Consider the following 27530-nt stretch of genomic DNA (forward strand, 5'->3'; position numbering starts at 1 on the left):
AGGAAAGTTTTGCTAAAACTATACAATGGCACTAGTTAGACCTCAGCTGGAATACTGTGGATAGAGTCTTTGTCCTCTTATCGAAGGAAAGATATTGCATTGGAGTCCAGAGAAGGATTACGAGGTTGATCCCAGGTATGGAGTGATTTTCTTATGAGGAGAGGATACCCTTTTGTTAAATAGTACGGCTACCGCCCTCACCCTCGGGTCGAAGCACGCCTGGTGTGTCTGTTCTACCCAGCTTTTCCTTGGCCTAAATTGTCCTTCGTTCTTTGATAAGTCTCCTGGAAAAAGGCTAAGTCAATTCTCAGGATTTTTAGATGAGTGAAGACCCGGGACTTTTCATTGGTCGTTGAGGTCTGTCACGTTCCAGGTGACTATCCTGGTGGGGGGAGGGCCTCTGTGCCCACCCATACTGTGGAGCCTATTTGTCTCGTGGACATCCTGGGTTTGCCTATTTTTTGGGTGTCTGAGATAGCCGCCATCACCTTCCTCTTTCCAACCATGCCACCTTGACCTGTGACCAACATTCTATAATTCCATTCCCCCCCCCAAACTCATCTCCCAACCCCCCGAACCCCTCTCTCTGCCTCTGCGATTTCCCCTTTCATAAGAACATAAGAAGAACATAAGAACTAGGAGCAGAAGTAGGCCATCTGGCCCCTCGAGCCTGCTCCGCCATTCAATTAGATCATGGCTGATCTTTTGTGGACTCAGCTCCACTTTCCGGCCCAAACACCATAACCCTTAATCCCTTTATTCTTCAAAAAAACGATCTATCTTTACCTTAAAACCATGTAATGAAGGAGCCTCAACTGCTTCACTGGGCAAGAAGTTCCTCCTAAACTCAGTCCTAAATCTACTTCCCCTTATTTGAGGCTATGTCCCCTAGTTCTGCTGTCACCCGCCAGTTGAACAACCTGCCCGCATCTATCCTATCTATTCCCTTCATAATTTTAAATGTTTCTCTAAGATCCCCCCTCATCCTTCTAAATTCCAACGAGTACAATCCCAGTCTACTCAACCTCTCCTCGTAATCCAACCCCTTCAGGTCTGGGATTAACCTAGTGAATCTCCTCTGCACACCCTCCCTTCACTGCTCTCTCCCTCTCCCCTTCCCTTACCCTTCACTGCTCTCCCCTTCCCTTACCCTTTGAACCCTGTATCCCCAACCTGCAGCTCGCCCCCCACACCCATCATCAGGCACTTCCTGTTGGGAGATCCACCACATCCCCCCTCCCCCATTTCTTTACCTCCTGTACACCAGCTTGCCCACTAGTGTAGTGGCTCTCCCCTGAAAGCAGAGCCCCCTGGTCCTGATCCTCCCTCTCTGGCATTGCCCTGTTTGGGGGGGGGGGGTGAGAAGAAAGAAATCCTGTGTGCTCCTGGGGGAGCGTTCGTCCCCTCCCTGCCCCATTGATCTGCCCTTGCCGGGTCCCTCCTCCTGCTCAACCTCTGGCGCCTCTTGAGCCCCTTTCTCCAGTTCATAGTGATGGTCTATGGGCAAAGCAACATGTGAATGATTGCATGCCCAGCGGGATATCGGATCAGAAAACCGGAGGCGTCCTAATTGGTGTGTCGCATAGGGCTCGACTGCAACCATCCAACCAGCCCGATCTAGTGCAGAACCAATCCTTCGTGGGAGGGAAAGATATAGATGAGCAGGAGAGCATACATTCCCAAATACAGTTCCCCCTTGCACCTCCCCCCCCCCCCCCCCCCCCCCCCCATTCATAAATCTTCATCGTTTTGTGTCTTCCTGAATTATTTCCTCCTGAGTCCGTCTTTGAAGCCTACTCGTGACAATAAGCGATTTTCATTTCATTTCTGTCCAAACTTTTTCGCTTCCTCTGGCATATTAAAATCATGGTCCCTGTCATTGTGTGACCCACAATCTTGCCGTGTATAACATGCCGAATCGCACCTTGTTTTTAAAAAGAGTGCAGCTTTGGCCCTGTTAAACTCTGCCCGGTGCTTGGCCAGATCGGCTCCAATGTCCTGGTAAATCCGAATGGTGTGTCCTTCCCACTTAAGTGACCACGTGTTCTCGCCCACCTCAGGACCCATGACTTATCTTGGCACTTGTGGAGCGTTGCAATTATTACCTGCGGTGGTTTCCCACAATTTCTGTTTTTGGTGAAGTGACCTGTGGACCTGGTCTACTTCAAGGGGTTTGGTGGAGCCTCAACACCCACTAGTTTTCTGAGCATCTTCAATGTGAACTCCATTGGGCTTCTATCCTCTGTGCCCTCTGGTAACTTGGAATCTGGAGATTCTGCCGTCGGGACCTGTTTTCCTGGTCGCTCACCTTCCCCTTTCGCGCCTTCTAAGTGCCACCAACGTTATAACCTCAACCTCGAGTGAGGCGATCCGCTCGTCCTGGTCAGTGGTCATTTTCTCCAGGTTTCGGACCATTACTTCTTGGGCTTCCAGTCTTTGCTCCACACTGACTAACATTCCCCCTTATGGGGGCCAGTGCGGTCTCTATTGCCATGCTCTGTGGAGATGAACTCCATCAGTTTCTCCATCAATGACTGAGTCAGCGTTAGCAACACTGCTGGGTCGGCCATGTTCAGGTTTGCATTGCCATGCAGGACTCCCTGTTCTGGGTTTGGGGTCTTTCTATCCTTGCTTTTTCTGGCTTTGCGGCGCGGCTGCTGGTTCGTCGGCATCTCAAATCAGGTGGATTATAGATGAGGGTTCGGTTGGTTCAATTTTCTGTATGTTTGGACCTTTTTAAACTGTCGAACGGGTGCTAATGAGAAGTTTCCAGGAGAGACACCTTTCATGCGACCGCTCAGCTCCTGTCCACTGCTGGAAGTTCCTGGCTTATTGTTGGGCAGAACTCATAGCAGATCGCATGCTTCCCTACATTACTCCATTTTACTGTAAATTAAAACAATAGTTCAAATCATATACATACTATAAAATCTCATGTAACACATGGGATCTTTTACATTTACATGTACAAGTAAATGAGGCTTTAGTATAAATACTTCTGACAATGTTGCATTCCCTCAGGTGAGTAGGGTTGCTCCCTGAAGAGACAATAATATCAAGTGAACCAAACTGAACTCTTTAGCTGGAAGAATTTACTTGGACCGATGCCAAATTAAGTTCTGACTGGTCAACAGCTTACTGGCATTTCCAAATAAATAAGTTAACTATTTATTAGCAGTCAGCGTCTATTAGTTCCTGTGATCAAGCTGCAGAGAATAAAATATATAGGTTTATCTTTGCCTTAAGTCATATCTTTATATTGTATAAAATTGTAGATAGCATTTTTTCCAAGTGAATATTAGAATAGGTTTCTACCTTGTATTCTTCTTTAATTAGCTTGAAATGCTACAAGACTCCTCATCGACTCCCCCTCAGACTGATCTGTCCCCTGTAAGAACACTATTCACAACGCCCTATGCTGGTCTTGCTCATGTATCCGCTTTGTTTGGCCCCTTGTTCCGCACTGGAACCAATCACTGTTGTCAATGTACCATTTGTCAATGTACTCTGTCGATTATTCTTTTTGTCTACTATGTACGTACAGTGTACGTTCCCTCGGCCGCAGAAAAATACTTTTCACTGTACTTCGGTACATGTGACAATAAATCAAATCAAATATCTGACTCTTGGTAATGTATAGCTTTATGAAAAGGAATTATCCCATACAAAGCAGTCCAATAGACTGTTTTCATATGTAGACATGGCAAAAGACTGTTAAAAAATATTCCATCATTAGAACCGTCACACAGACCTATTCCTGTCCTGTTCTGACAACCATGCAGCAGGGGGCCACTGGATAATTAGTAGGAACTTTGGTCAGTTTTCACCTATGAAGCCTGGTGGCAGGAAAGCTAATTGCAGCACTAATGCTCATGCTCCAGATGAGTTTTGCAAACTCAATACATGCAAGGAACTGAATATGGTATCCACTGAGCTATACGGGTTAACACCATGTGGTAATTTACCCAAGTTATTGGGCAATTGATTTTTTCATGTTTAAATTTACCTTTATTTTTAAAGATCATTTCCATAGAGCCTTAGCTAGAGTAAAGGAAGATATCGACAGATTAACAAAGATGCAAATGAATGAAAAAAAGGCACTTGCTGCACAGGTAACTAAAAGGTTCAGTTTATCATTTTGTTCTGAGTGTGTAACAGTACATTGCAACTCTTGTGATGCACCACTTTGATTCGTAAAACTTAATAGTGAGGCACAGTAAGAAGTCTTATTACACCAGATTAAAGTCCAATGGGTTTGTTTGGAATCACTAGCTTTCAGAGTGCATCTCCTTCATCAGATACACCTGGTGTTGTAACTGTGCCCACCTCAGTCCAACGCCAGCATCTCCAAATCTTAATAGTAAGGTTCATCATTCCCCTCAATACTAAAAATAGTAACAGTCAGACAAACAGTGCCTAGGAATGAGCTCTGCTGACGTTATTGACAATGATCATTGATGGCCCCAATTCCTCCTCACTGATGTAAGTAATCCTGGGAAATTAAATCATATGTTGCAGCAATGACACTGGCAATCCAAGGAGTCCTGGGGCGAAATTCTCCCCTACCCGGTGGGGCAGGGGGTCCCGGCGTAGCGGAGTGGCGCCAACCACTCCGGCGTCGGGCCTCCCCAAAGATGCGGAATTCTCCGCACCTTTAGAGGCTAGGCCCGCGCTGGAGTGGCTCCCGCTCCGCCGACTGGCGCCAATGGCCTTTGGCGCTACGCCGGCCGGCATTGGGGGCTGGCCGAAAGGCCTTCGCCGGTCGGCGTAAATCCGCGCATGGTGCCGGAGCGTCAGCGGCCACTGATATGGGGGCACCCCCTGGGGTCTGAGGCACCCCGCGCCCCCCCCCTCCTCCCCCCCCCCAGACCCCGGGGGTCCGCTTGCGCCGCCAATCACGCCGGCACAGAGGTGGTTTAAACCACATCGGCGGGAGAGGCCTGACAGCGGCGGGACTTTGGCCCATCGCGGGCCGGAGAATCGCCACGGGGGGCTCGCCGATCGGCGTGGGGGGCACGCCGATCGGCGGGGCGTGATTCCCACTCACGCCAATTCCCCGGGTGGCGGAGAATTCCGGCCACGGCGAGGGCGGGATTTACGCCGGCCCCGGGCAATTCCCCGACCCTGCGGGGGGTCGGAGAATTCCGCCCCTGGTCTCATTGCTCAGAAGTGCGTTGTATTCAACTTTTATTCACAATTGACATGTTTGTAATCCCTCAGATAATTTGACAATTTATGGTCAATAATGTTATTAATTACTGTTTTGGGCATTTATTTAGCAATATTTCAAATATGAAAATGATAATTGCATTCAAGTTCCAATAGATTTAATTAATTTAAACTAATTTCTATTAATGTTTGTTGTATTTTTTTTTAAATTTAGATTACCCAATTATTTTTTCCAATTAAGGGGAAATTTAGCATGACCAATCCACCTACTCTGCACATTTTTGGGTTGTGGGGGCGAAACCCACGCAGACACGGGGAGAATGTGCAAACTCCACATGGACAGTGAACCAGAACCAGGATCAAACCTGGGACCTTAGCACCGTGAGGCAGCTGTGCTAACCACTAGGCCACCGTGCTGCCCTATGTTGTATTTTATAAACTCACAACGATCTGATCATCCAATTTGCTATATAAACCCAGCCAAAAGATTTTACAACTTGCCCACAATTATTTGCATTATATTTAACTGACTCCGACAAGGGAAGTGAATGTCCGATTGCCAAGTTTTCAGATGACACAAAAATAGGTGGGAGGGCAAGTGGTGAGGATGACACAGTGTCTAAAGAGGGATATAGACAGGTTATGTGAGTGGGCAAAAACTTGGCAGATGGAAAGTAATGTAGGAAAATGTGAAGTTATGCACTTTGGTAGGAAGAATAAAAGATGGAGAAAGACTGCACAAAGCTGCAGCAGAGGAATCTGACGGTACCTCATACATAAATCACAAAAAGCTAGTATAAAGTTCAACAGGTAATAGGGAAGGCAAATGGAATGTTGGCCTTTATTTCAAAGGGAACGGAGTGTAAAAATAGGGAAATCTTGCTAAAACTATACAATGTACTAGTTAGGCCACACCTGGGATACTGTGGATAGTCTTGATCCCAGGTATGGAGTGATTTTCTTATGAGGTGAATAGGTTGGGCCTGCACTCATTGGAGTTTAGAAGAATGAGAGGTGACCTTATTGAAACATATTGGATTCTCAGGGGTGTGACAGGGTAGATGCTGAGAGATTATTTCCCCTTGTGGGAACCAGCACTAGAGGACATATTCTCAGAGTAAGGGGTCACTGATTTAAGATGCAGATTAGGAGGAATTTCTCTCTGAGGGTAGTGAATCTCTAAATCTCTAAAACCTAAATCTGTGAATCTCTAAAATTCACAGAGGGCTGCAGATACTGGGTCATTAGGTATGCTCATAGAACGATACAGCGCAGTACAGGCCCTTCGGCCCACGGTGTTGCACCGACATGGGAACTCAAAAACTAAAGGCCATCTAACCTACACTATGCCATTATCATCCATATGCTTATCCAATAAACTTTTAAATGCCCTCAATGTTGGCGGGGTTCACTACTGTTGCAGGTAGGGCATTCCACGGCCTCACCACTCTTTGCGTAAAAAACCTACCTCTGACCTCTGTCCTATATCTATTACCCCTCAATTTATGGCTATGTCCCCTCGTGCTAGCCACCTCCATCCGCGGGAGAAGGCTCTCACTGTCCACCCTATCTAACCCTCTGATCATTTTGTATGCCTCTATTAAGTCACCTCTTAACCTTCTTCTCTCTAACGAAAACAACCTCAAGTCCATCAGCCTTTCCTCATAAGATTTTCCCTCCATACCGGGCAACATCCTGGTAAATCTCCTCTGCACCCGTTCCAAAGCTTCCACGTCCTTCCTATAATGAGGTCATCAGAACTGTACGCAATACTCCAAATGCGGTACCAGAGTTTTGTACAGCTGCAACATGACCTCATGGCTCCGGAACTCAATCCCTCTACCAATAAAGGCCAACACACCATAGGCTTTCTTCACAACCCTATCAACCTGGGTGGCAACTTTCAGGGATCTATGTACATGGACACCGAGATCCCTCTGCTCATCCACACTGCCAAGAATTTTACCATTAGCCAAATATTCCGCATTCCTGTTATTCTTTCCACAGTGAATCACCTCACACTTCTCTACATTAAACTCCATTTGCCACCCTCTCAGCCCAGCTCTGCAGCTTATCTATGTCCCTCTGTAACCTGCAACATCCTTCCACACTGTCTACAACTCCACCGACTTTAGTGTCGTCTGCAAATTTACTCACCCAACCTTCTGTGCCCTCCTCTAGGTCATTTATAAAAATGACAAACAGCAACGGCCCCAGAACAGATCCTTGTGGTACGCCACTTGTAACTGAACTCCATTCTGAACATTTGCCATCAAGCACCACCCTCTGTCTTCTTTCAACTAGCCAATTTCTGATCCACATCTCTAAATCACCCTCAATCCCCAGCCTCCGTATTTTCTGCAATAGCCGACCGTGGGGAACCTTATCAAACGCTTTACTGAAATCCATATACACCACATCAGTTGTTCTACCCTCGTCTACCTCTTCAGTCACCTTCTCAAAGAACTCGATAAGGTTTGTGAGGCATGACCTACCCTTCACAAAACCATGCTGACTATCCCTAATCATATTATTCCTATCTAGATGATTATAAATCGTATCTCTTATAATCCTCTCCAAGACTTTACCCACAACAGACGTGAGGCTCACCGGCCTATAGTTACTGGGGTTATCTCTACTCCCCTTCTTGAACAAAGGGACCACATTTGCTAGCCTCCAGTCCTCTGGCACTATTCCTGTAGCCAATGATGACATAAAAATCAAAGCCAAAGGCTCAGCAATCTCTTCCCTGGCTTCCCAGAGAATCCTAGGATAAATCCCATCAGGCCCCGGGGACTTATCTATTTTCACCTTGTCCAGAATTGCCAACACTTCTTCCCTACGCACCTCAATGTCATCTATTCTAATAGCCTGGGTCTCAGCATTCTCCTCCACAACATTATCTTTTTCCTGAGTTAATACTGACGAAAAGTATTCATTTAGTATCTCACTTATCTCCTCAGCCTCCTCACACAACTTCCCACCACTGTCCTTGACTGGCCCTACTCTTACCCTAGTCATTCTTTTATTCCTGACATACCTATAGAAAGCTTTTGGGTTTTCCTTGATCCTACCTGCCAAAGACTTCTCATGTCCCCTCCTTGCTCGTCTTAGCTCTCTCTTTAGATCCTTCCTCGCTTCCTTGTAACTATCAAGCGCCCCAACTGAAACTTCACGCTTCATCTTCACATAGGCCTCCTTCTTCCTCTTAACAAGAGATTCCACTTCTTTGTTCCCTCGCTCGACCCCTTCCTCCCTGCCTGACTGGTACGTACTTATCAAGAACACGCAATAGCTGTTCCTTGAACAAGCTCCACATATCCAGTGTGCCCAACCCTTGCAGCCTACTTCTCCAACCTACACATCCTAAGTCATGTCTAATGGCATCATAATTGCCCTTCCCCCAGCTATAACTCTTGCCCTGCGGGGTATACTTATCCCTTTCCATCACTAACGTAAAGGTCACCGAATTGTGGTCACTGTTTCCAAAGTGCTCACCTACCTCCAGATCTAACACCTGACCTGGTTCATTACCCAAAACCAAATCCAATGTGGCCTCGCCTCTTGTTGGCCTGTCAACATATTGTGTCAGGAAACCCTCCTGCACACATTGTACAAAGAACGACCCGTCTAATGTACTCGAACTATATCTTTTCCAGTCAATATTTGGAAAGTTAAAGTCTCCCATAACAACTACCCTGTTACTTTCGCTCTTTTCCAGAATCATCTTCGCCATCCTTTCCTCTGCATCCCTATAACCATTAGGTGGCCTATAGAAAACTCCCAACAGGGTGACCTCTTCTTTCCTGTTTCTAACCTCAGCCCATACTACCTCGGATTAGGCTGAAATAGACAGATTTTTAATCAATAAGGGAATCAAAGTTTATGAGGATAAAGTGAGAAAGTGGAGTTGAGGATTGTCATATCAAATCAGTCATTAACTCATTGAATGACAGAGCAGACTCGATGGGCTGAATGGCGCATAAAGAGATTAGGCCAAGTGGTGCATAAAGAGATTAAAATGTGTAACTGGCAGAACAAAGATAAGCAGTGTGTCAAAGGGTAACTAGTAACTAGATGGCCCAAGTGGGGTGGGTGACAATGGTAAGAGAAAAACAGATCTATGGAAGAAATGAAAATAAAGTAATAGAAATAAAAATGGAGTGAAGGTGGAGGAGAGAGTTCATAGTCTGAAGTTATTGAACTCCACGATAAGGCCAGAAGACTGTAACGTGCCTAATTGGAAGATGAGGTGCTGTTCCTCGAGGATGGAATTGAATAGTCAATTTTTTAGGGTTATGACAATGGTTCCAGAGAAATATTGCAAATAGCACAGAAAATTTGGGCCTGACATCAAACTAACATAATCAGTCATGCCATAATACCCTGAAACTATCACGTTGGAATACTGGTGTGCACTGGAAATTCTGAGGCATCATTATGATGTGAAAGCATTTACTTCTACAGTGTACTTTTTGACAGTATGGTCAGCATTCTGTTCATGATTATGCGGTTCACATTGTGTTGCATTGTGATGCATTTTGGTAGATCAAATCAGGGCAGGACCTACTCAGTTAATGATAGTAGTTGGGGACAGTTACAGAACAAAGAGATCTAGCAATACAGATTCATAGCTCCTTGAAGTTGGAGTCACAGGTGGACAGGTTGGTGAAGAAGGCATTCAGCATGCTCTGTTTTATTGGTCAGAATGTTGAATACAGGAGTTGGGGCATCTTGTTGAAGTTCTGCAAGACTTTGGTAAGACCACACATGGAACACTGTGTTCAGTTCTGGTCACCCTATTATAGGAAGGATATTGTTAAACTAGAAAGAGGCAGAAGAGATTTACGAGGATGCTACTAGTGTCTTGTTATGCTCTTGGCGTAGCACAAGCTGCTTCCTTGATGTTCACTCTGACAATGGAAGGTTCAGACGCGGAGATAAGTTCAACACGTTTATTAAACTATTTACAATTCTCCTACTTGGATTCGCCTCTACTGTTAATCCTTCTATAGCTACTCAGACTGATGAACCAGTCTGCTACAATCCACGTTGTGCGCATGATGTTAAATCAACCCTGTGTCTGTACTCACTGAGTGTCTCCACTGGAAAGAGGAAGATCATGTGTGCTGTGTCCTTATATATGGGTTGGTGTAATGCCCCCCTGTGGTAGTGTCACCACTGTGTGTATCGTGAATGCCCATTGGTCGTGTCCTATCTTACTGACCTATTGGTTGAGTGTCTGTGTGTCATGTCTCTGGTGCTCCCTCTAGTGTCTAGCTAGTCTCCGTGCACTTACATTAACCCCATGTGCATCTGCAGTGATGCATATCACCACAACCAGGACTTGCTGGTCTGAGCTGTAGGAGAGGCTGGATAGGCTGTGACTTTTTTCCCTGGAGCGTAGGAGGCTTGGGGGTGAACTTATAGAGTTCTATAAAATAATGAGGAGCATCGATAAGGTAGATCGTCGACATCTTTTCCCAAAGTTAGAGGAGTCTAGAATTAGAGGGCATAGGTTTAAGGGGAGAGGAGAGAGATGCAAAAGAGACCAGAGGGGAAATTTCTTCACACAGAGGGTGGTGAGCATTGGGACGGGCTGCCAGAGGCAGTGGTAGAGGTGGGTACAATTTTGTCCTTTAAAAAGCAGTTAGACAGTTACATGGGCAGGGTGGGTATAGAGGGATATGGGCCAAATGCAGGCAAGTGGGACTAGCTTAGTGATATAAACTGGGCGGCATGGACCAGCTGGGCCGATGGGCCTGTTTCCGTGCTATAAACATCTATGACTCTATGGGTTATCCAAATAACCTGCATTATTACTTTGTTTTGATCGATGCTGTTTTTGTTGATTCTCCTTGTGCAGTGGCAAAATAGTTCATTTTATACTGTAGTAGCTTGACAAAATATAACAATGTAATTATTTAAATGTATTTACTCTTTTATCCAGGCTGCCTTAAGTTATATGGGTCGATACAGCCGCCAACAGGTAAAGGAAAATGCATGGTTAAAGAAAGAGGTAAGCAAATGTGAAGTATTTTAAAACTGTTTCTTACGTTCCTTAGTTACATTTCAAAGTATAGAACATAAGAACACCTTTTCCCATCAAACTATTTCTTCTATAGACCATGTGTAAAAGTTTCCTTTTTGAGTCCAACAGCAGGAAGTAATCAACTAAACTTGTGTGTCCTGGATAGCATTGAGCTTCTGAATGTTACATTTATCTATTCGAGTGGATTCAGATCAAGGGAATCCTACCTGGCACAAAGAAAGATAGTTGTGGTTTTTGGAAGCCGATCGTTAAAGCCACAGGACATTTCTGCAGGCGATCCTCAGGGCAGCATCTGATGTCCACCTCTGACCTTTACTCAATCACAAGATCAGAACTGGAGCTGTTCACTGAAGATTGTACAATATCAGTCTCAGCCACTATTCCTCAGATAACAAATTGATTATTTGAATATTCATATGAGTAATTTCAATTATTTTCTAATAAACGGGGTTTTTATTGTATATGGATCTAAGAACATAAGAACATAAGAACTAGGAGCAGAAGTAGACCGTCCGGCCCTTCGAGCCTGCTCCGCCATTCTATAAGATCATAGCTGATCTTTTCGTGGTCTCAGACCACTTATCCGCATTCTCGCCATATCCCGTAATTCCTTTATTTTTCAAAAAAACATCTACCCTATCTTTAAATATATTCAATGAAGTAGCGTCTACTACTCCTTTCGGTAGGGAATTCCATACTTTAACCACCCTCTGAGTGAAGAAGTTCCTCCTCGATTCAGTCCTAGGCTGTATAAAGAATAGGCTTTGAGGATCCTCTGGATAAATATCTAATCTGCAGAGCTGATTAAATATTGCATGGGCTGGGGCTTCAAGATGCTATGGAAGCCTTGAGTTGTGCATGATCATAGAATCCCTACAGTGCCGAAGGAGGCCATTCAGCCCATCGAGTCTGCACTGATCCACCAAAAGAGCACTCTAACCTCGGCCCAATCCCCGCCCTATCTCTGTAACCCACTAACCTTTTGGACACTAAGGGACAATCCACCTAACCTGCACGTCTTTGAACTGTGGGAGGAATACCCACACAGACACAGGGAGAACGTGCAACCCCACACAGAGAGTCAGCCAAGGCTGGAATTGAACCCAGGTCCCTGGCGATGTGAGGCAGAAGTGCTAATCACTGTGCCACAATGATGTATGCATTGTGACAGTTACCAGGGGAAACAGGCAAAGACCTGCATTATTTTGCTCCTGTGGCTGCACACCAGTTGTACTTTCAAGGAGTGAAACCCTTTATGATGTACAAATGAAGCTGGCTGTTTCCAGGGAGCTTTAATGGTCACGAGTGCAGTCGATGACACTTTGCACTCAAGGAAACCCAGCAATGACACTGAATATTGTTGACCTAGCCACCTGGCAGTCTTCAGCGTTTTCAAAGTGGTTAAATACATTGACACAACTAAATAGAGATCACCTCCTTTATGCAACTGTGTGACAGCCTGAGAGATGCCAAAAATATCACCTTTCAGATCTTGAGAACCACCACTGGTGTAGAAATTGAATCCCATTGTAACCTTGAGGGCCACTGGCATAGTGTTCTGACCAAATGCACGTGGCTGCATGACTTGATGAACAATCCAATAGATCTCAGTGACCATTTCCTGGATGTCCTCCGGTGTCTCTGGCAATGCCTCTGACATCTGTAGATAGCTTGTTCTTGTCCTCTGGATGTGCTAACATGCCAGTGCCCATTTTCACCAATGCATTACCTGGATCACATCCAGACTAGCTTCCCTTTATGTGCTGCTTGCTGTTAACCGTGCAGCCTTTTGGACAGCAAGAGGTATCTTTTGTATTTCCTCCTCCTACTCCCAAATTTTCAGAAATATCAGGTAAATTATACTGTTGTGTATGGTATTTGCAGAAGAAAAGAAAAGAATTGCTGAAGCACGTGGGTTGAAAGCAATAATCAATAGAGGTTTATCAGATGGGTCTAGATTTTCCCTAAACCCGCGAAGTAGCCAATGATGTCATAGATTATCATGTGACTCAGCTCTTAAAGGGACCATGCAACAGTACAACAATATCAACCCACATATATAATAGAGAACTATAGTTATGGCAGCAATTGCATTGTGTGAAGAGAATAGACATATATACGAGTGCATATTCATCCATGGATCTCATCCATTTAATAAAATATTAGGGAGACCCTTTATTTGATCAATTGTAAACAACAAGAGTTCTACCCACCCAAAATGATTCTCCTCCCACTTATATTCAGCAAAGCTGCATTTAACATGAAACCCTAAAAGTATTGTGTGTGTGACCTAAAACCCATGACTGAACCTTATCTTCCTCCTCCTGTCACCCATAACCCTTGACACACCCAGCATAACCTTTCCTCTCCCCTCCCCTTTGTTCCCTTGAACCTCCCCTAACTCCCTTGAACCCCATTATAATGATTGACCATCCCAATGCACACACTGAACTGGTTATCCTCTTCAATGCTTTTGTCCATGCCCATGAGAGCTTGCGCAACCCAATCCTGACCCTGGACCTGTCCCCATACTGAATACAACTCTGCACTTTGACTGTGACTGTTCCCTTTCCCACTCAGCACCCTCAGTCTTTGAAACCGCTGAAGACTGCCAGTCGGCTAGGTCAACACTATTCCGTGCCATTGCTGGATTTCCTTGAGTGCAAACTGTCATCGAGTACGCTCATGACCCCAACTTTGACAGCACTGATCCTATTCTTTAGGCAAATCATCCATCTTTCAATTTTTGCTCTGAACTGCTCCCCCTTTTTGAGTGGCAACACAAGCAAGATGCCAGGCTCTTCCCTTCACTTTGCTTCCCTGCACCTGAACACCAATCTTTCAAACCGTAAGACCAGAAGACATAGGAGCAGAATTAGGCCATTTGGTCCATCGAGTCTGCTCTGCCATTCAATCATGGCGGATATATTTCTCATCCCCATTCTCCTGTCTTCTCCCCATAGCCCTGATTGTCTTAGATAGGTTCTTGATTAATAAGGCATTCAGTGACTTGACCATCACAGCCTTCTGTGGCAATGAGTTCCACAGATTCACCACCCTCTGGCTGAAGAAATTCCTTCTCATCTTTGTTTTAAAGGATCGTCCCTTCAGCCAGAGGCTGTGCTCTCGAGTTCTATTTCCTTCTACTAGCGGAAACATCCTCTCCACGTCCACTCTCTCTCGGCCTCTCAGAATCCTGTAAGTTTCAATAAGATCCCGCCTCATCCTTTTAAACTCTATGTACAGACCCAGAGTGCACAACCGCACCTCATATGACAAGCCTTCATTCCGGGGAGAATTCTTGAAAACCTTTTCTGGATCCGCTCCAAGGCCAGTACGTCCTTCCTTAGATCCTTTGGGGCCCAAAACTGCTCACAGTATTCCAAATGGGGTCTGACCAGCGTCTTATACAACCTCAACGGTATATCCCTGTTCTATCTCAACATGAATGCTAACATCGCATTTTATTTTTATTCGTTCATGGGACATGGGCATCACAGGCTGTGCCAGCATTTATTGCCCATCCCTAATTCAAATTTCACCATTTGCCATGGCAGGATTTGAACCTGAACCCCAGAGCATTATTCTGGGTCTCTGGTTCACTCATCCAGTGACAATACCATTATGCCACCACCTCTTAACTGCCAACTAAACCTGCACATTAACCTCAAGAGAATCCTGAACCAGGACTCCCAAGTCGCTTTGCGAAAAATGAGATGAAATGAAAATCGCTTATTATGCTCCGATTTCCGAAGCCTTTTCTATGCCTCTATTCTTCCTACCAAAGTGCATAACCTCACACGTTTCCACATTATATTCTCACTGTTTTGCAACAGAGTTCATCATTTACAAAAGCTTTTTTTTTTAATTTAGAGTACCCAATTAATTTTTTCCAATTAAGGGGCAATTTAGTATGGCCTATTCTGCACATCTTTGGGTTGTGGGGGCGAAACCCACGCGAACACGGGGAGAATGTGCAAACTCCACACGGACAGTGACCCAGAGCCAGGATCGAACCTAGGACCTCGGCGTCGTGAGGCAGCAATGCTAACCACTGCGCCACCGTGCTGCCCTACAATAGCTTATTTTAGTCACAATTGCACAACTGGGTGCCATGAGATTCTCATGCGCTGAAAACTTTACCCTGAAGGTTGTTCTTTTTCTTCTTCTTGGGCAGTCCCTCAGTATTGAGGATGACTTGCTTGGGGAGGTGGGTTCTGTGGTGGTTGATTAGTCCAATCCTGGATTCGCAGACTGTCACAGGCTTGGCAGATGGTGTTCGATGAGGTGGGTGGATGGTTTCTGCTCTCTCCGCTGTTTTTGCTTGGCCTCCGCGTGCTCCATCCTACGGCGCTCAAGGTGATTGGTGCCTTTGTGGATGCTTTTTCTCCAGTTTGTGGATTCTAAGGCAAGTAAATATCACATGTTAATGGGGATGTTACATTTATATAGGGAGGCTTTCAGAGCGTTTCCTTTGCACTGCTAGTGATCGCTTGCCATTGTGGAGCTTGGAGTAGAGCACTTGTTTCGGGAATCTTGCATCGGGCATGCCGGCAATGTGGCTCACTCATCACAGCTGGTTGAGCATGACCAGTACCCTGAAACTGGGCAAATCCATGCCTATCCTACCAGTGGATTTGCAGGATTTTGTGGAGGCAACATTGGTGGTATCTCTCCACGGTTTGAGGTGTCTGCTGTACATTGTCCATGTTCCTGCTCCATACAGGAGAGCAGGTACCACGGATGCTCTGTAGACCATGTGCTTGGTGCTAGGTTCGAGGTTTCTGTCTTCAAGCACTCTGTTCCTCAGGCGTCTGAAGACTGCACTGGCGCATTGGAGTTGATGCTGGATTTCGTCGTCGATGTCTGCTCACACTTGAGAGGAGGCACCCAATGTATGGGAAATTATCCACATTGTCCAAGGGCCGTTGATCTTGATGGACAGGGGGCAATTTTGTGTGCCAGGGTGGGCTGGTAGAGAACCTTTGTTTTCCGGATGTTTAGTCTGAGGCCCATTCTCTCCTATGCCTCAGTGAATGCATCAATGATGGTTTATAGCTCAGCCTCTGAATGTGCGCGCACACACAGGCTTTGCCTGCACACAGCAACTCGGTGATGGGTGGTCTTGGTTCTGGCCTGGAAATCGGAGGTTGACTTCTTTTTTTTTTTTTTAAATAATTTTTATTGAAATTTTTCGATACAAACATTTACCCCTACTACATTTTAAATTATAACACAACAAATCCCCCCTGGAATATCCTCCCCACGCCCTCCCCCCGCGCGCACCCCCCCCCCCCCCCCCCCCCCCCGCGCTACCAGTCTAGCAACCAAACCGTTTTTCCCTTTCTGCCGATGGCCTCGGGCAGTCATTGCCCGCGACCCCCCGCTGACGTGCTCCCTTCGTTGCTATCCCCCCCCCCCCCCTCCCTTCCCCCCCCCCCCCCCCCCTTTCTCCCCGGGTTGCTGCTGTTTCGGCCTCCAGTTCCTATCTCTGATCCAGAAAGTCAAGGAAGGGCTGCCACCGCCGGAAGAACCCCTGTACCGACCCTCTCAGGGCGAATTTGATTCTTTCCAATTGGATGAAGCTTGCATGTCGTTTAACCAGGTGTTAACACTTGGTGGCCTTGTGTCCCTCCACTGAATCAAGATCCTTCTCCGAGCTACCAAGGACGCAAAGGCCAATATTCCGGCCTCCCCTGCCTCCTGTACTCCTGGCTCCACCCCAACCCCAAAAATCGCTAGCCCCCACCCTGGTTTGACCCTGGTTCCCACCACTCTCGATACCGTCCCCGCCACCCCCTCCCAGAACTCTTCCAGTGCCGGGCACATCCAGAACATATGTACATGGTTCGCAGGGCTTCCCGAACACCTAACACACCTGTCCTCACCCCCGAAGAACCGACTCATCCTAGTCCCCGTCATATGGGCTCTGTGCAGCACCTTAAATTGGATGAGGCCCAACCTTGCGCACGACGACGACGAATTGACCCTCTCTAAGGCATCCGCCCATGTCCCATCTTCTATCTGCTCTCCCAGCTCCGCTTCCCACTTGTCTTTCAGCTCCTCTATCGATACCTCCTCCACCTCCTGCATTATTTTGTAGATGTCCGAGACCTTCCCTTCTCCGACCCAGACCCCTGACAGCACCCTATCACTCACCCCTCTATCGGGAAGCAAGGGAAATCCTTCCACCTGTCGTCTGGCAAATGCCTTCACCTGCAGGTATCTAAACGTGTTCCCCGGGGGGAGCTCATATTTCTCCTCCAGCTCTCCCAGGCTCGCAAACCTCCCCTCTATGAACATGTCCCTCAGTTGCCTGATGCCCGCCCTGTGCCAGCTCTGGAATCCCCCGCCAGTGTTCCCCGGGACAAATCTGTGGTTCCCTCTCAGTGGCGCCGCCATCAGACCCCCCACTTCCCCCCTGTGTCGCCTCCACTGCCCCCAGATTTTAAGGGTGGCCGCCACTACCGGACTCGTGGTATACCTTGTGGGGGGGAGCGGCCATGGTGCCGTTACTAGCGCCCCCAGGCTTGTATTGCCGCAGGACGCCCTCTCCATACGTTTCCAAGCTGCCCCCTCCCCCTCCATCACCCACTTGCGCACCATCGATGCGTTCGCCGCCCAGTAGTATCCGGAAAGATGGGTAGCGCTAATCCTCCACTGTCCCTACTCCGTTCCAAGAAAATCCTTCTCACTCTAGGGGTGCCATGTGCCCACACATAGCCCATAATGCTGCTAGTTACCTTCTTGAAGAAGGCCCTGGGGAGAAAGATGGGCAAGCACTGGAACAGAAACAAGAACCTCGGGAGGACCGTCATTTTGACTGACTGCACCCTCCCTGCTAGCGACAGCGGTACCATGTCCCACCTCTTGAACTCCTCCTCCATCTGCTCCACCAGCCTTGAAAAGTTCAGCTTGTGGAGGGTCCCCCAGTTCCTTGCCACCTGCACCCCTAAGTACCTGAAGCTCTTTACTGCTCTCTTAAAGGGGAGCCGCCCAATTCCCTCCCCCTGATCTCCCGGGTGTATCACAAAGACCTCACTTTTACCCACATTTAATTTATATCCCGAAAAGTCCCCAAACTCCGCTAGTATTTCCATTACCTCCGGCATTCCCCCTTCCGGGTCTGCCACATACAACAACAAATCATCCGCATAGAGTGATACCCGATGTTCCTCCCCTCCCCTTGTCAGTCCTCTCCACCCCCCTGAACCCCTCAGTGCCATCGCCAACGGTTCAATCGCTAATGCAAATAGTAAGGGGGATAGGGGCATCCCTGCCTGGTACCTCGATGGAGCCCAAAATACTCTGACCTCCTCCCGTTTGTAACCACACTCGCCATCGGGGCCGAATACAGCAGCTTCACCCACTTGATAAATCCCTCCCCAAACCCAAACCGTTCCAGCGTCTCCCACAGGTATTCCCACTCCACCCTATCGAATGCCTTCTCTGCATCCAGTGCTACCACTATCTCAGCCTCCCCCTCCACTGCTGGCATCATAATCACATTCAACAGTCTCCGGACATTTGTGTTAAGTTGTCGTCCCTTTACGAACCCCGTCTGGTCCTCATGGATTACCCCTGGCACACAATCCTCTATTCTGGTTGCCAGGACCTTTGCCAACAGTTTGGCATCTACATTCAAGAGGGAGATAGGCCTGTAGGACCCGCACTGTACAGGGTCTTTGTCCCGCTTCAGGATCAAGGAGATCAGGGCCTGTGACATTGTCGGGGGCAGAACCCCCCCCTCTCGCGCCTCATTGAAGGCTCGCACCAGCACTGGACCCACCAAGTCCACATACTTCTTATAAAATTCCACCGGGAACCCATCCGGCCCCGGCGCCTTCCCCGCCTGCATCTGGCCTATCCCTTTAACTAGCTCCTGCAGCTCTATCGGCGCCCCCAGCCCCTCCACCCGTTCCTCCTGGACCTTTGGGAACCTCAATCTATCGAGGAAGTTCTCCATTCCCCCCCCTCCTCCTGGGCGGCTCAGACCGGTACAATTCCCTGTAGAAATCCCTGAAGACCCCGTTCACCTCTTGCCCCTTCTGCACTACGTTCCCTCCCTTCTCTCTCACTCCCCCAATCTCTCTGGCTGCATCTCGCTTGCGCAGCTGGTGTGCCAGCATCCTGCTCGCCTTTTCCCCGTACTCATAGACCGCGCCCTGTGCCCTTCTCCATTGCGTCTCCGCCTTCCTAGTGGTCAGTAGGTCAAACTGGGCCTGTAAACTGCGCCGCTCCCTCAACAGCCCCTCCTCTGGTGTCTCCGCATATCTCCTGTCCACTTCTATAAGTTCCCCCACCAGTCTCTCCCTCTCCTGCCTCTCCTTCCTTTCTCTGTGTGCCCTTATGGAGATCAGCTCTCCTCTGATCACTGCTTTCAGGGCCTCCCAGACTATTACCACCTTCACCTCGCCCGTGTCGTTCGTGCCCAGATATCTCTCAATGCCCTTCCGGACCCTTCCGCACACCTCATCGTCCGCCAGCAGCCCCACATCCAGGCGCCACAATGGGCGCTGGTCCCGTGCTTCCCCCAGTTCTACCTCTACCCAGTGTGGTGCATGGTCCGAAATCGCAATGGCCGAGTACTCCGTGTCCTGCACTCTCGAAATCAGCCCCCTGCTCAGTACAAAAAAATCTATTCTGGAGTACACCCTGTGGACGTGGGAGAAAAAAGAATACTCCCTCGCCCTTGGCCTGCCAAATCTCCAAGGGTCTACCCCCCCCATCTGCTCCATGAACCCCCTTAGCACCTCTGCCGCTGCCGGCCTCCTATTCGTCCTGGAACTCGATCTGTCCAGCCCAGGGTCGAGCACTGTATTGAAGTCCCCCCCCATGATCAGGCCCCCTGCCTCCAGACCCGGAATGAGGCCCAACAGGCGCCTCATAAAACCCCTCGTCATCCCAATTCGGGGCATACACATTCACCAGCACCACATTCTCTCCCTGCAGCCTACCCTTCACCATCACGTACCTACCCTCCTTATCTGCTACCACCTGCGCCGCCACGAACGACACCCTCTTTCCCACCAAAATCGCCACCCCCCGGTTCTTTGCGTCCAAGCCTGAGTGGAACACCTGTCCCACCCACCCCCTTCTCAGGCGTACCTGGTCTACTACTCTCAAGTGAGTCTCCTGCAACATTGCCACATCCGCCTGCAGTCCCTTAGGTGTGAAAAAACCCTTGATCTCTTGACCGGCCCATTCAGCCCCCTCACGTTCCAAGTAATCAACCGGGTCGCGGAGCGACCCGTCCCTTTCCCCTGTCTATTAGCCATGTCCTGTCCCCTGTTCGCCCCGGGTCGACCCTCCCCTTCTGACCCGTTCCCCATGGCGATGGCCCCTCCCCCTCTCTCCTCCCGTTCTTCCCTTCCCGTCCCTCGGCCTTTCCAGCAGCAACCCGTATCCCCCCCTAACCCCCTTCCCCCTCCCCCCCCCCCCCCCCCCCCCTGGCTAGGACCCCTCCTAGCCGCGGTGTATCCACCATCGTACTCCCGAGAGTCAGCTGGTTTTCGCTGACCCGGCTGCCCCTGCCACACTCCGACTCCTCCCGATGTGGGGGGGGAGGGGTCTCCCCCCCCCCTTGCCATCCCTCTCTGACCCCGCTTCAGCGCGGGAAAAGCCGCCATTGCTGGCCACACCCCACTCTTCTCTCCTCCCCCTTCCTCCGTCCCGCGCGCGGGAAACAGGGGAAAGCCCGCGCTTTCGCCCGGCCACACCCTACCCCGCCATCTTCAATTCCACCCCCGTCCCCCTCCAAGCCCATAAAAAAGCCCCCTTAAAACGAGAGGAAGAAAAAGAGAAAAAGAAAACACGCATAACCAACTTGCACCCCCCCCGTCCCGCCTCCCCAACTTAACAATATAACAATATAAATACAAATCTTAAATAAATACATAAATACATAACTATGCCTGCATAACTAAATAACTACCCAATAATAACGTATTTAATCATCACCCTCCATCGGACAGAACAGTAACCATAACCCTTAAAGAACAGATCAAAAAACAGTAAAAAAGCCCCCCCTACAACAACAATAATTAAGGGAAGTTGGCAACGGGAAGAGACACACAAAAAGGAACAAAGAAACCCTCCCCATAACACAAGTTTCAAAGAAACCAAACGATCCATCAACTTTAACCAAGTTCCGACCTGGCCTAAGAAAGACATGGGCCCCTTGATCGGTCAAGGGTACTCGGGCGGCCTCGACCGCCGGCGTTCCCAAGTTCTAGTTCAGGTCCAGCTTTTCCTCCCGAACAAAAGTCCATGCCTCCTCTGGGGTCTCAAAGTAATGGTGCTGGTCCTTGTAGGTGACCCACAAACGCACTGGCTGCAGCATTCCGAACTTGATCCTCTTTGCGTGCAGCACCGCCTTCGTCCGGTTAAACCGGGCCCGCCGCTTTGCCACCTCCGCACTCCAGTCCTGATATATCCGCACCGTCGAATTCTCCCATTTGCTGCTTTTCTCCCTCTTGGCCCACCTCAGCACTTTCTCCCGATCACAGAAACGCTGGAATCGCACCAGCACCGCCCTCGGGGGCTCGTTCGCCCTAGGCCGCCTAGCCATGACCCGATATGCTTCTTCCAGCTCCAGGGGCGATGGACCGGCCCCCTCTCCCATCAGGGAGCTCAGCATCTCCGCTACATATTTCGGGAGATCAGGCCCCTCCAGGCCTTCTGCTAGGCCCAGGATCCTCAAGTTCTTCCGCCTCATTCGAGTGTCCAGCTCCTCAAAGCGGCTCTGCCATTCAGGTGGAGTGCCTCGTGCACCTCCACCTTTCCCACGAGGGACCGTGGCCTCCTCCTCCCTTGCAGTCATCTTCCTGCTGCAGCTCTCTTATCGACGCCTCTTGGGTCGCCTGGGCCCCCATCAGCCTTGTGGTCGTCGCGTTCATAGACTCTAAGAGTTCCACTTTCAGCTTCCGTAAAACACCGGAGGAGAGCGGCCTGCTGCTCCTCCGCCCATTTTCTCCAATCTTCTAGTGCGCCACCGGCCGCCATTTTGGTCCTCTTCCCCCGCTTTTTTCGGGGAGCTGCTGCCGCTTTTTTTGTCGCCCCACTCCGAGTACCGACCATAAAGTTGGTCTCACTCTCCTCAGGGAGCCTTCCCCCACCGGGATTCGTCTTTGCAGTACCGTCGGGGCCCTCCAATCGGCCCTTAAACACCTTTGTCGCAGGAGCTGCCAAATGTGCGACTTAGCTGGTCATAGCCGCAACCGGAAGTCGGAGGTTGACTTCTGACATTTGTTCTGGGAGTTTGCTCCCCAAATTGTTTATCTTTTGTAAGGTTTTATATAATTTGGACAAAACACATTAAAAAAAAATATGGTTTGAGAATTAGTTGACAACAAAAAACAGAGTAGGAATAAACAGGCCATTCTCAGGATGGCAGGCTGTTATAACTGGAGTACCACTCAGAACAGTGTTTTGGGCCACAGCTGTTCACAATCTATATAAATGATTTAGATGTGGGAGCCAAACCTAATATTTTAAATTACTGATAGTAAAAAACTAGATCGGATTGTGATTTGTAAGGAGGATGCAAGGAGGCTTCACGAGAAATTGGACAGGAATAGGGATTTGAGGACATTGAATAACGACATCTTGTTGCAATTTATAGATCCCTGGTGAAATTGCATCTATTATTATGTACAGTTTTAGTTTCCTTACCGTAGGAAAGATGTGTTTGTCATAGAGGGAGTGCAACGGAGGTTCACCCTAGGATGGCAGGATTGATTCATGAGGGGAGATCGAGGAAACTGGGCCTATATTCTTCAGAGTTCCGAAGAATGAGAGATGATCTCATTCTAACTAAAAATTCTTGCAGCCGTGAGGCTAGATGTGGATTAGATGCCTCCCCAAGCTGGTGAATCTTCTAACCGGGGACACAGTCTCAGAATAAGGGACAAGCCATTGAAGACTAAGATGAGGATGAATTTCTTCATTCCAGACAGAGGGTGGCGAATCTTTAGAATTCTCTAACCCCAGAGAACTGAGGAAGCTCAATCGTTGAGCATGCTCAGGACAGGACTTAGTAGATTTCCTTGGATACTAATGATGTCAGGGGAATGGGTGGGGGGGGGGGGGAGGTGAGAACAATGGTGCAAGGGTTAGATGGTCAGCCATGATATGTTTGAATGGTGGAGCAGGATCAGCAGGCCAAAGGGTCTACACCTGCCCTTATCCCCTATAATCCTATTGTCATCCTGAGCTTTGGAAGATGTGTAATATTCTACCCAAATTTTTAACACCATCTGCAATGGCGGATTTAAATACTGGAGGCTTGGCACAAGTCTTTCAATTTCTAATTTGTCGCTTGAACCTCCGTGCATATTCATATCATAACTTTCCTTCTTTGCTACCTGGAGTTCTGGGTTGACTATCCGCTCTATTATAATATCGGAGAGACTGGACTGGTGCATGTTTGGCAACTCAGGTGCAGATAAAAAGTGGGTTTTCTGAAATGCCCAGTTGAAAGGTAAATCATCAATGGTGCAGATCGTATGCCTTAGAGGAATGACTGTAATGATATGTAGATAGACAGTGTACCTAAGGGTTAATCACAACACCTAGCTGGTGGGCATGACCACTAGAGGCATTACAAAACCCACTATATTAACTGAGCTCCCAGAAGCTCTCTCGCTCTTTCCAAACAGAGTTACCAGAGAACATCCAGTGTGGTAGAGAATCTCAGCCCAGACACCACGTGTACCTAGAGACAGTTTGTACAGTTAGTTATCCTAACTTTATTGGCTAGAGTTAGTTCAGTACGAGTTCAAACTCATTTATTAGTTTTATCCGTTACTTAATAAATTCTTTCAGTTTTACTTCGAAGACCGAGTATTCTTCAACATCATCTACAGTTAGTAACGACATATATACTAAACCGAGTAATATAATATGTCAAGTGAATGTCAAGCAGTAAATGTCCAACCCTGGTACAGAAGGCCCATCATGGGCTTTCCCAATATGAGATTGCCATTGTTGATGCCAAATCAAAGTGATTTCTACGGAAGCACGGAAAGCATGCAGCAGATTCTCAAGACAATTCAATGGAGATGGCATCATCTTGCCACCATGACCTGGTTTAGATTTACTGTAATCATGTAGATAAAACCAATTACTACTGATGCTGGAATCTGAAATAAACAGAAAATACTGGACAATGTCAGTAGATCTGACAGCATCTGTGGAGAGAGAAGGAAGACAACATTTCTGGATTACTCTGTCAAAGCTGGAGAGAACTGGAAATGGGGTCAGACTTATACTGTGGACGGGGGGTGGCGGGGGGGGGGGGGGGGGGGGGGGGGGGGTTGGCATGGTGCAGGGGGGAAACCATGCCAGAGAGACATCAGTCAGTATTCAGCGCCCTTGCTTCACCATTAATGACAAATCCAGGCCAGTTTGAAACTGTTCGTACAACTCTGATACTAACTCATTTCAATTATAATTTTTTTGCTACTGCAGCTAAACCGATATACGCTGGAAGTTGCTCAATTAGAGCAAGCCGTTAAAAAGGTTGAAGAGGAAAATCTGGAAGTTTTGAGTCAACTGTTTGATTGTCAGATCAGTGACCTTAATACATGCAGGTAATGGTGAACTCCACCCACCTTCCCCCACCCATCCCCAAATATTATGTATTTCTTACCTCCTCAAAATTAAGGCTGTACAGATCTATTAATGATATAATGAAATTAAAATGCTGGTCCTTTTGCTTATCACATCTATTATAACTTCATTTTTAAAATTTATAATGCTTTGGTATTGACCAAATTGATGGATTTATCAAGTTATAAGTCCTTGCTGTAAACTCAAAAATGTAAACAATACCACTCAAAATAATATATAATTTACACTTTTAGAAAAGCTTTTGGGGAGAAATTCAATTTTTGGTAGCCTGCAGCTCCATTCTTTATGTATTGACTCTATTCCTGTAGGGTGCATCAAGATTAGATCTAGATCTAGTAAAACCACCAGTTTCAGTTTCCAATTGATAAATGCTAAATAAATTTGTTTTTCACACTGTATGGTTAGTAAATGACTCTTGTTATTTCTGATGGTCACAGGAACTTATATAAAATTCATGAAGTTGGACAAGAGGACCAAGACAGTGGAGTACTGGAAGAAGATGTAGCTGAATTAGAGCTCAGAGTTCTACCTTTAGGTAATAACGACAAAAGCTGCCCATAAATAACATGAGGGCTCTCTTAATTTCAGGGAAAAAAATGAATTTCTTCATGGTTAAAAAGATATTTATAGCTATAATATAGAAAATATGGGATTGCTTAATAACTAAATGTACAGAACATTTGACACTCAATTCTCAACATTTGATTTACTTTACTGGAGTACTTAAATGTAATGATGTAGAATAATATAATTCTATGCAACAGAAGGAGGTCATTCAAACATTTCTGTCGGGTCTATGAAAACAGTTATATGCTACGGCCTTTGCCAGGTGCCCTTTTGACTTTATGTAGTTATCCACTTTGTTTGTTTTTAAAATAAATTTTGCTGCTATCAGCAGTTTCTGCCAAGGCTTTGATGTCTTCCACAAGCAAAATAAATTCTCAACCCTTTCATAAATTTAATTATTTATATGTTTAAGCCGTCAAAAGTTAGTAACTTATTATGAACAATTTATAATTAAATTGTGCATGTGTTGCCTGTGGCAGGTGCGTGTGTTGCCTGTGGTAGGTGCGTGTGTTGCCTATGGTAGGTGCGTGTGTTGCATGGTTAGTGTGTGTGTGTATATATTGTGTGTTTGTGTGTATATATTGCGTGTTTGTGTGTATATATTGTGTGTTTGTGTGTATATATTGTGTGTTTGTGTGTATATATTGTGTGTGTGTGTGTGTGTATATGCTGTGTGTGTGTATGGTGTGTGGTGTACTGTGTGTATATGGTGTGTGGTGTACTGTGTATATATGGTGTGGATATATACACATATATATATATGGTGTGTATTGTGTATATATTGTGCATGTGTGGATTCTGCATGTGTGTATGGTGTGCTGTGTATGTGTGTATATTTTGTGTGCGCGCGTGTGGATATAATAATAATTTACATTGTATATTAAGAAAGGTAAAATGGTTTCAGTTTAATTGTTGTTTGTGAATCTTGGTGTCTGGGAGTCTGCACGGAGTCCCGACTACAAAGCAGGGATCGGGGTTTGTACACACATGTTTAATGATGTTTTGCAGAGTTAGAGAGATAGTTTAAAAGGGTTGTGAAAAAAACTTTACTATTGCCTAGTGCCTGTGGTAGAAAAAAAGAGAACAGAGCTTTAGCGAGGTGGAGGACACCTGCAGTTAAAACTAAATGAAAGATTTGAAATGATTATAAAATACATACCAAATGTTTTCAGTTGGATATATAATTCAGAGACTGTCATTGATCTGAAGACAGATCTCAACAGGCATGACTTCAGCTAGAGGCATAAGTGGCATGTCTTATATTGCTTAGTTCAAGGAGCAGAGAGACATGCTCACAGCCCGAAGTAACATTGGTCTGGATCAGCATCAAAAGCAGGTCATTACTCATCAATCTACGTCCCTATCTTTCTCATTGGCTGCAGCATGGATTCATCAACGAATGGGCTGGAAGGCCTACAGGAATGGCACATTCCCAGTGAAGCCACGCCATATCTGTCTCAAGTTGTGGTTTGTTAGTGACAGTCTCTGAATGATAGGTCCAAATGAAGACCCGTGGGAAGTGGTTTTTAATCATGTTAAATGTTTAATTTAGTTTTAATTCCAGATCGAAAGGAATTAATTTATGTAGAAAGATTAAAGTGGTTTACTTTAACTGGAGAAGGCAAAGGAAATGTGATGAAGATGTTTGGAATAATGAAAAAGAAATAGTTAGAGGTAAGCAGATTATTTAGCTTGAGCAGTCAGCATACAAGATTTTAAAAATTCATTCATCTTGATCGGATTAGAAGATTCTTTTCTCTCAATAGGATTAATACGTAGAGCACACACCAGAAAAGCTAAAACAGGCTAATAATGCATTGTGAGAAAGAGGATTCATATTATTGATGTATTTAATTCGAATTGGTTTTGGGAAGAAAGTGGAGAAATCATATGGGGAAGTCAGTCCAAACATTCTGGTAGTCATTCTGTCCTTCAATTCAACCAACAGAAACTTTGTACAGTGCTTCTCATGCACAGAAAAATCTCCCTAAGCACTTACAGGGTATGGAAGTGAGCAGGAGGGAGAGAAGTCAAAAGAACAGTCAAAAGAGGAAACAAATAGACAGGTTGGTAGGCGCGATGTGAGAAGCCAAAGTAATTAGGGAAGGAG

General features: G+C 46.8%; 1 protein-coding gene across 2 annotated transcripts in view; it reads left to right on the top strand.

Annotated features, from left to right (window-relative positions):
* Positions 1-27530, top strand: part of ccdc83 (coiled-coil domain containing 83) — a 116271-nt gene that overhangs the window by 58457 nt on the left and 30284 nt on the right. For both annotated transcript variants that reach the window (XM_038818887.1, XM_038818886.1), the window contains exons 6-9: positions 4021-4112; positions 11120-11188; positions 24692-24813; positions 25291-25388. In XM_038818887.1, coding sequence (XP_038674815.1) covers positions 4021-4112; positions 11120-11188; positions 24692-24813; positions 25291-25388 — 381 coding nt within the window. The remainder of the gene's footprint in view (positions 1-4020; positions 4113-11119; positions 11189-24691; positions 24814-25290; positions 25389-27530) is intronic.

Source organism: Scyliorhinus canicula, chromosome 14 (genome assembly GCF_902713615.1).
Source record: "Scyliorhinus canicula chromosome 14, sScyCan1.1, whole genome shotgun sequence".
NCBI classification, from domain to species: domain Eukaryota; kingdom Metazoa; phylum Chordata; class Chondrichthyes; order Carcharhiniformes; family Scyliorhinidae; genus Scyliorhinus; species Scyliorhinus canicula.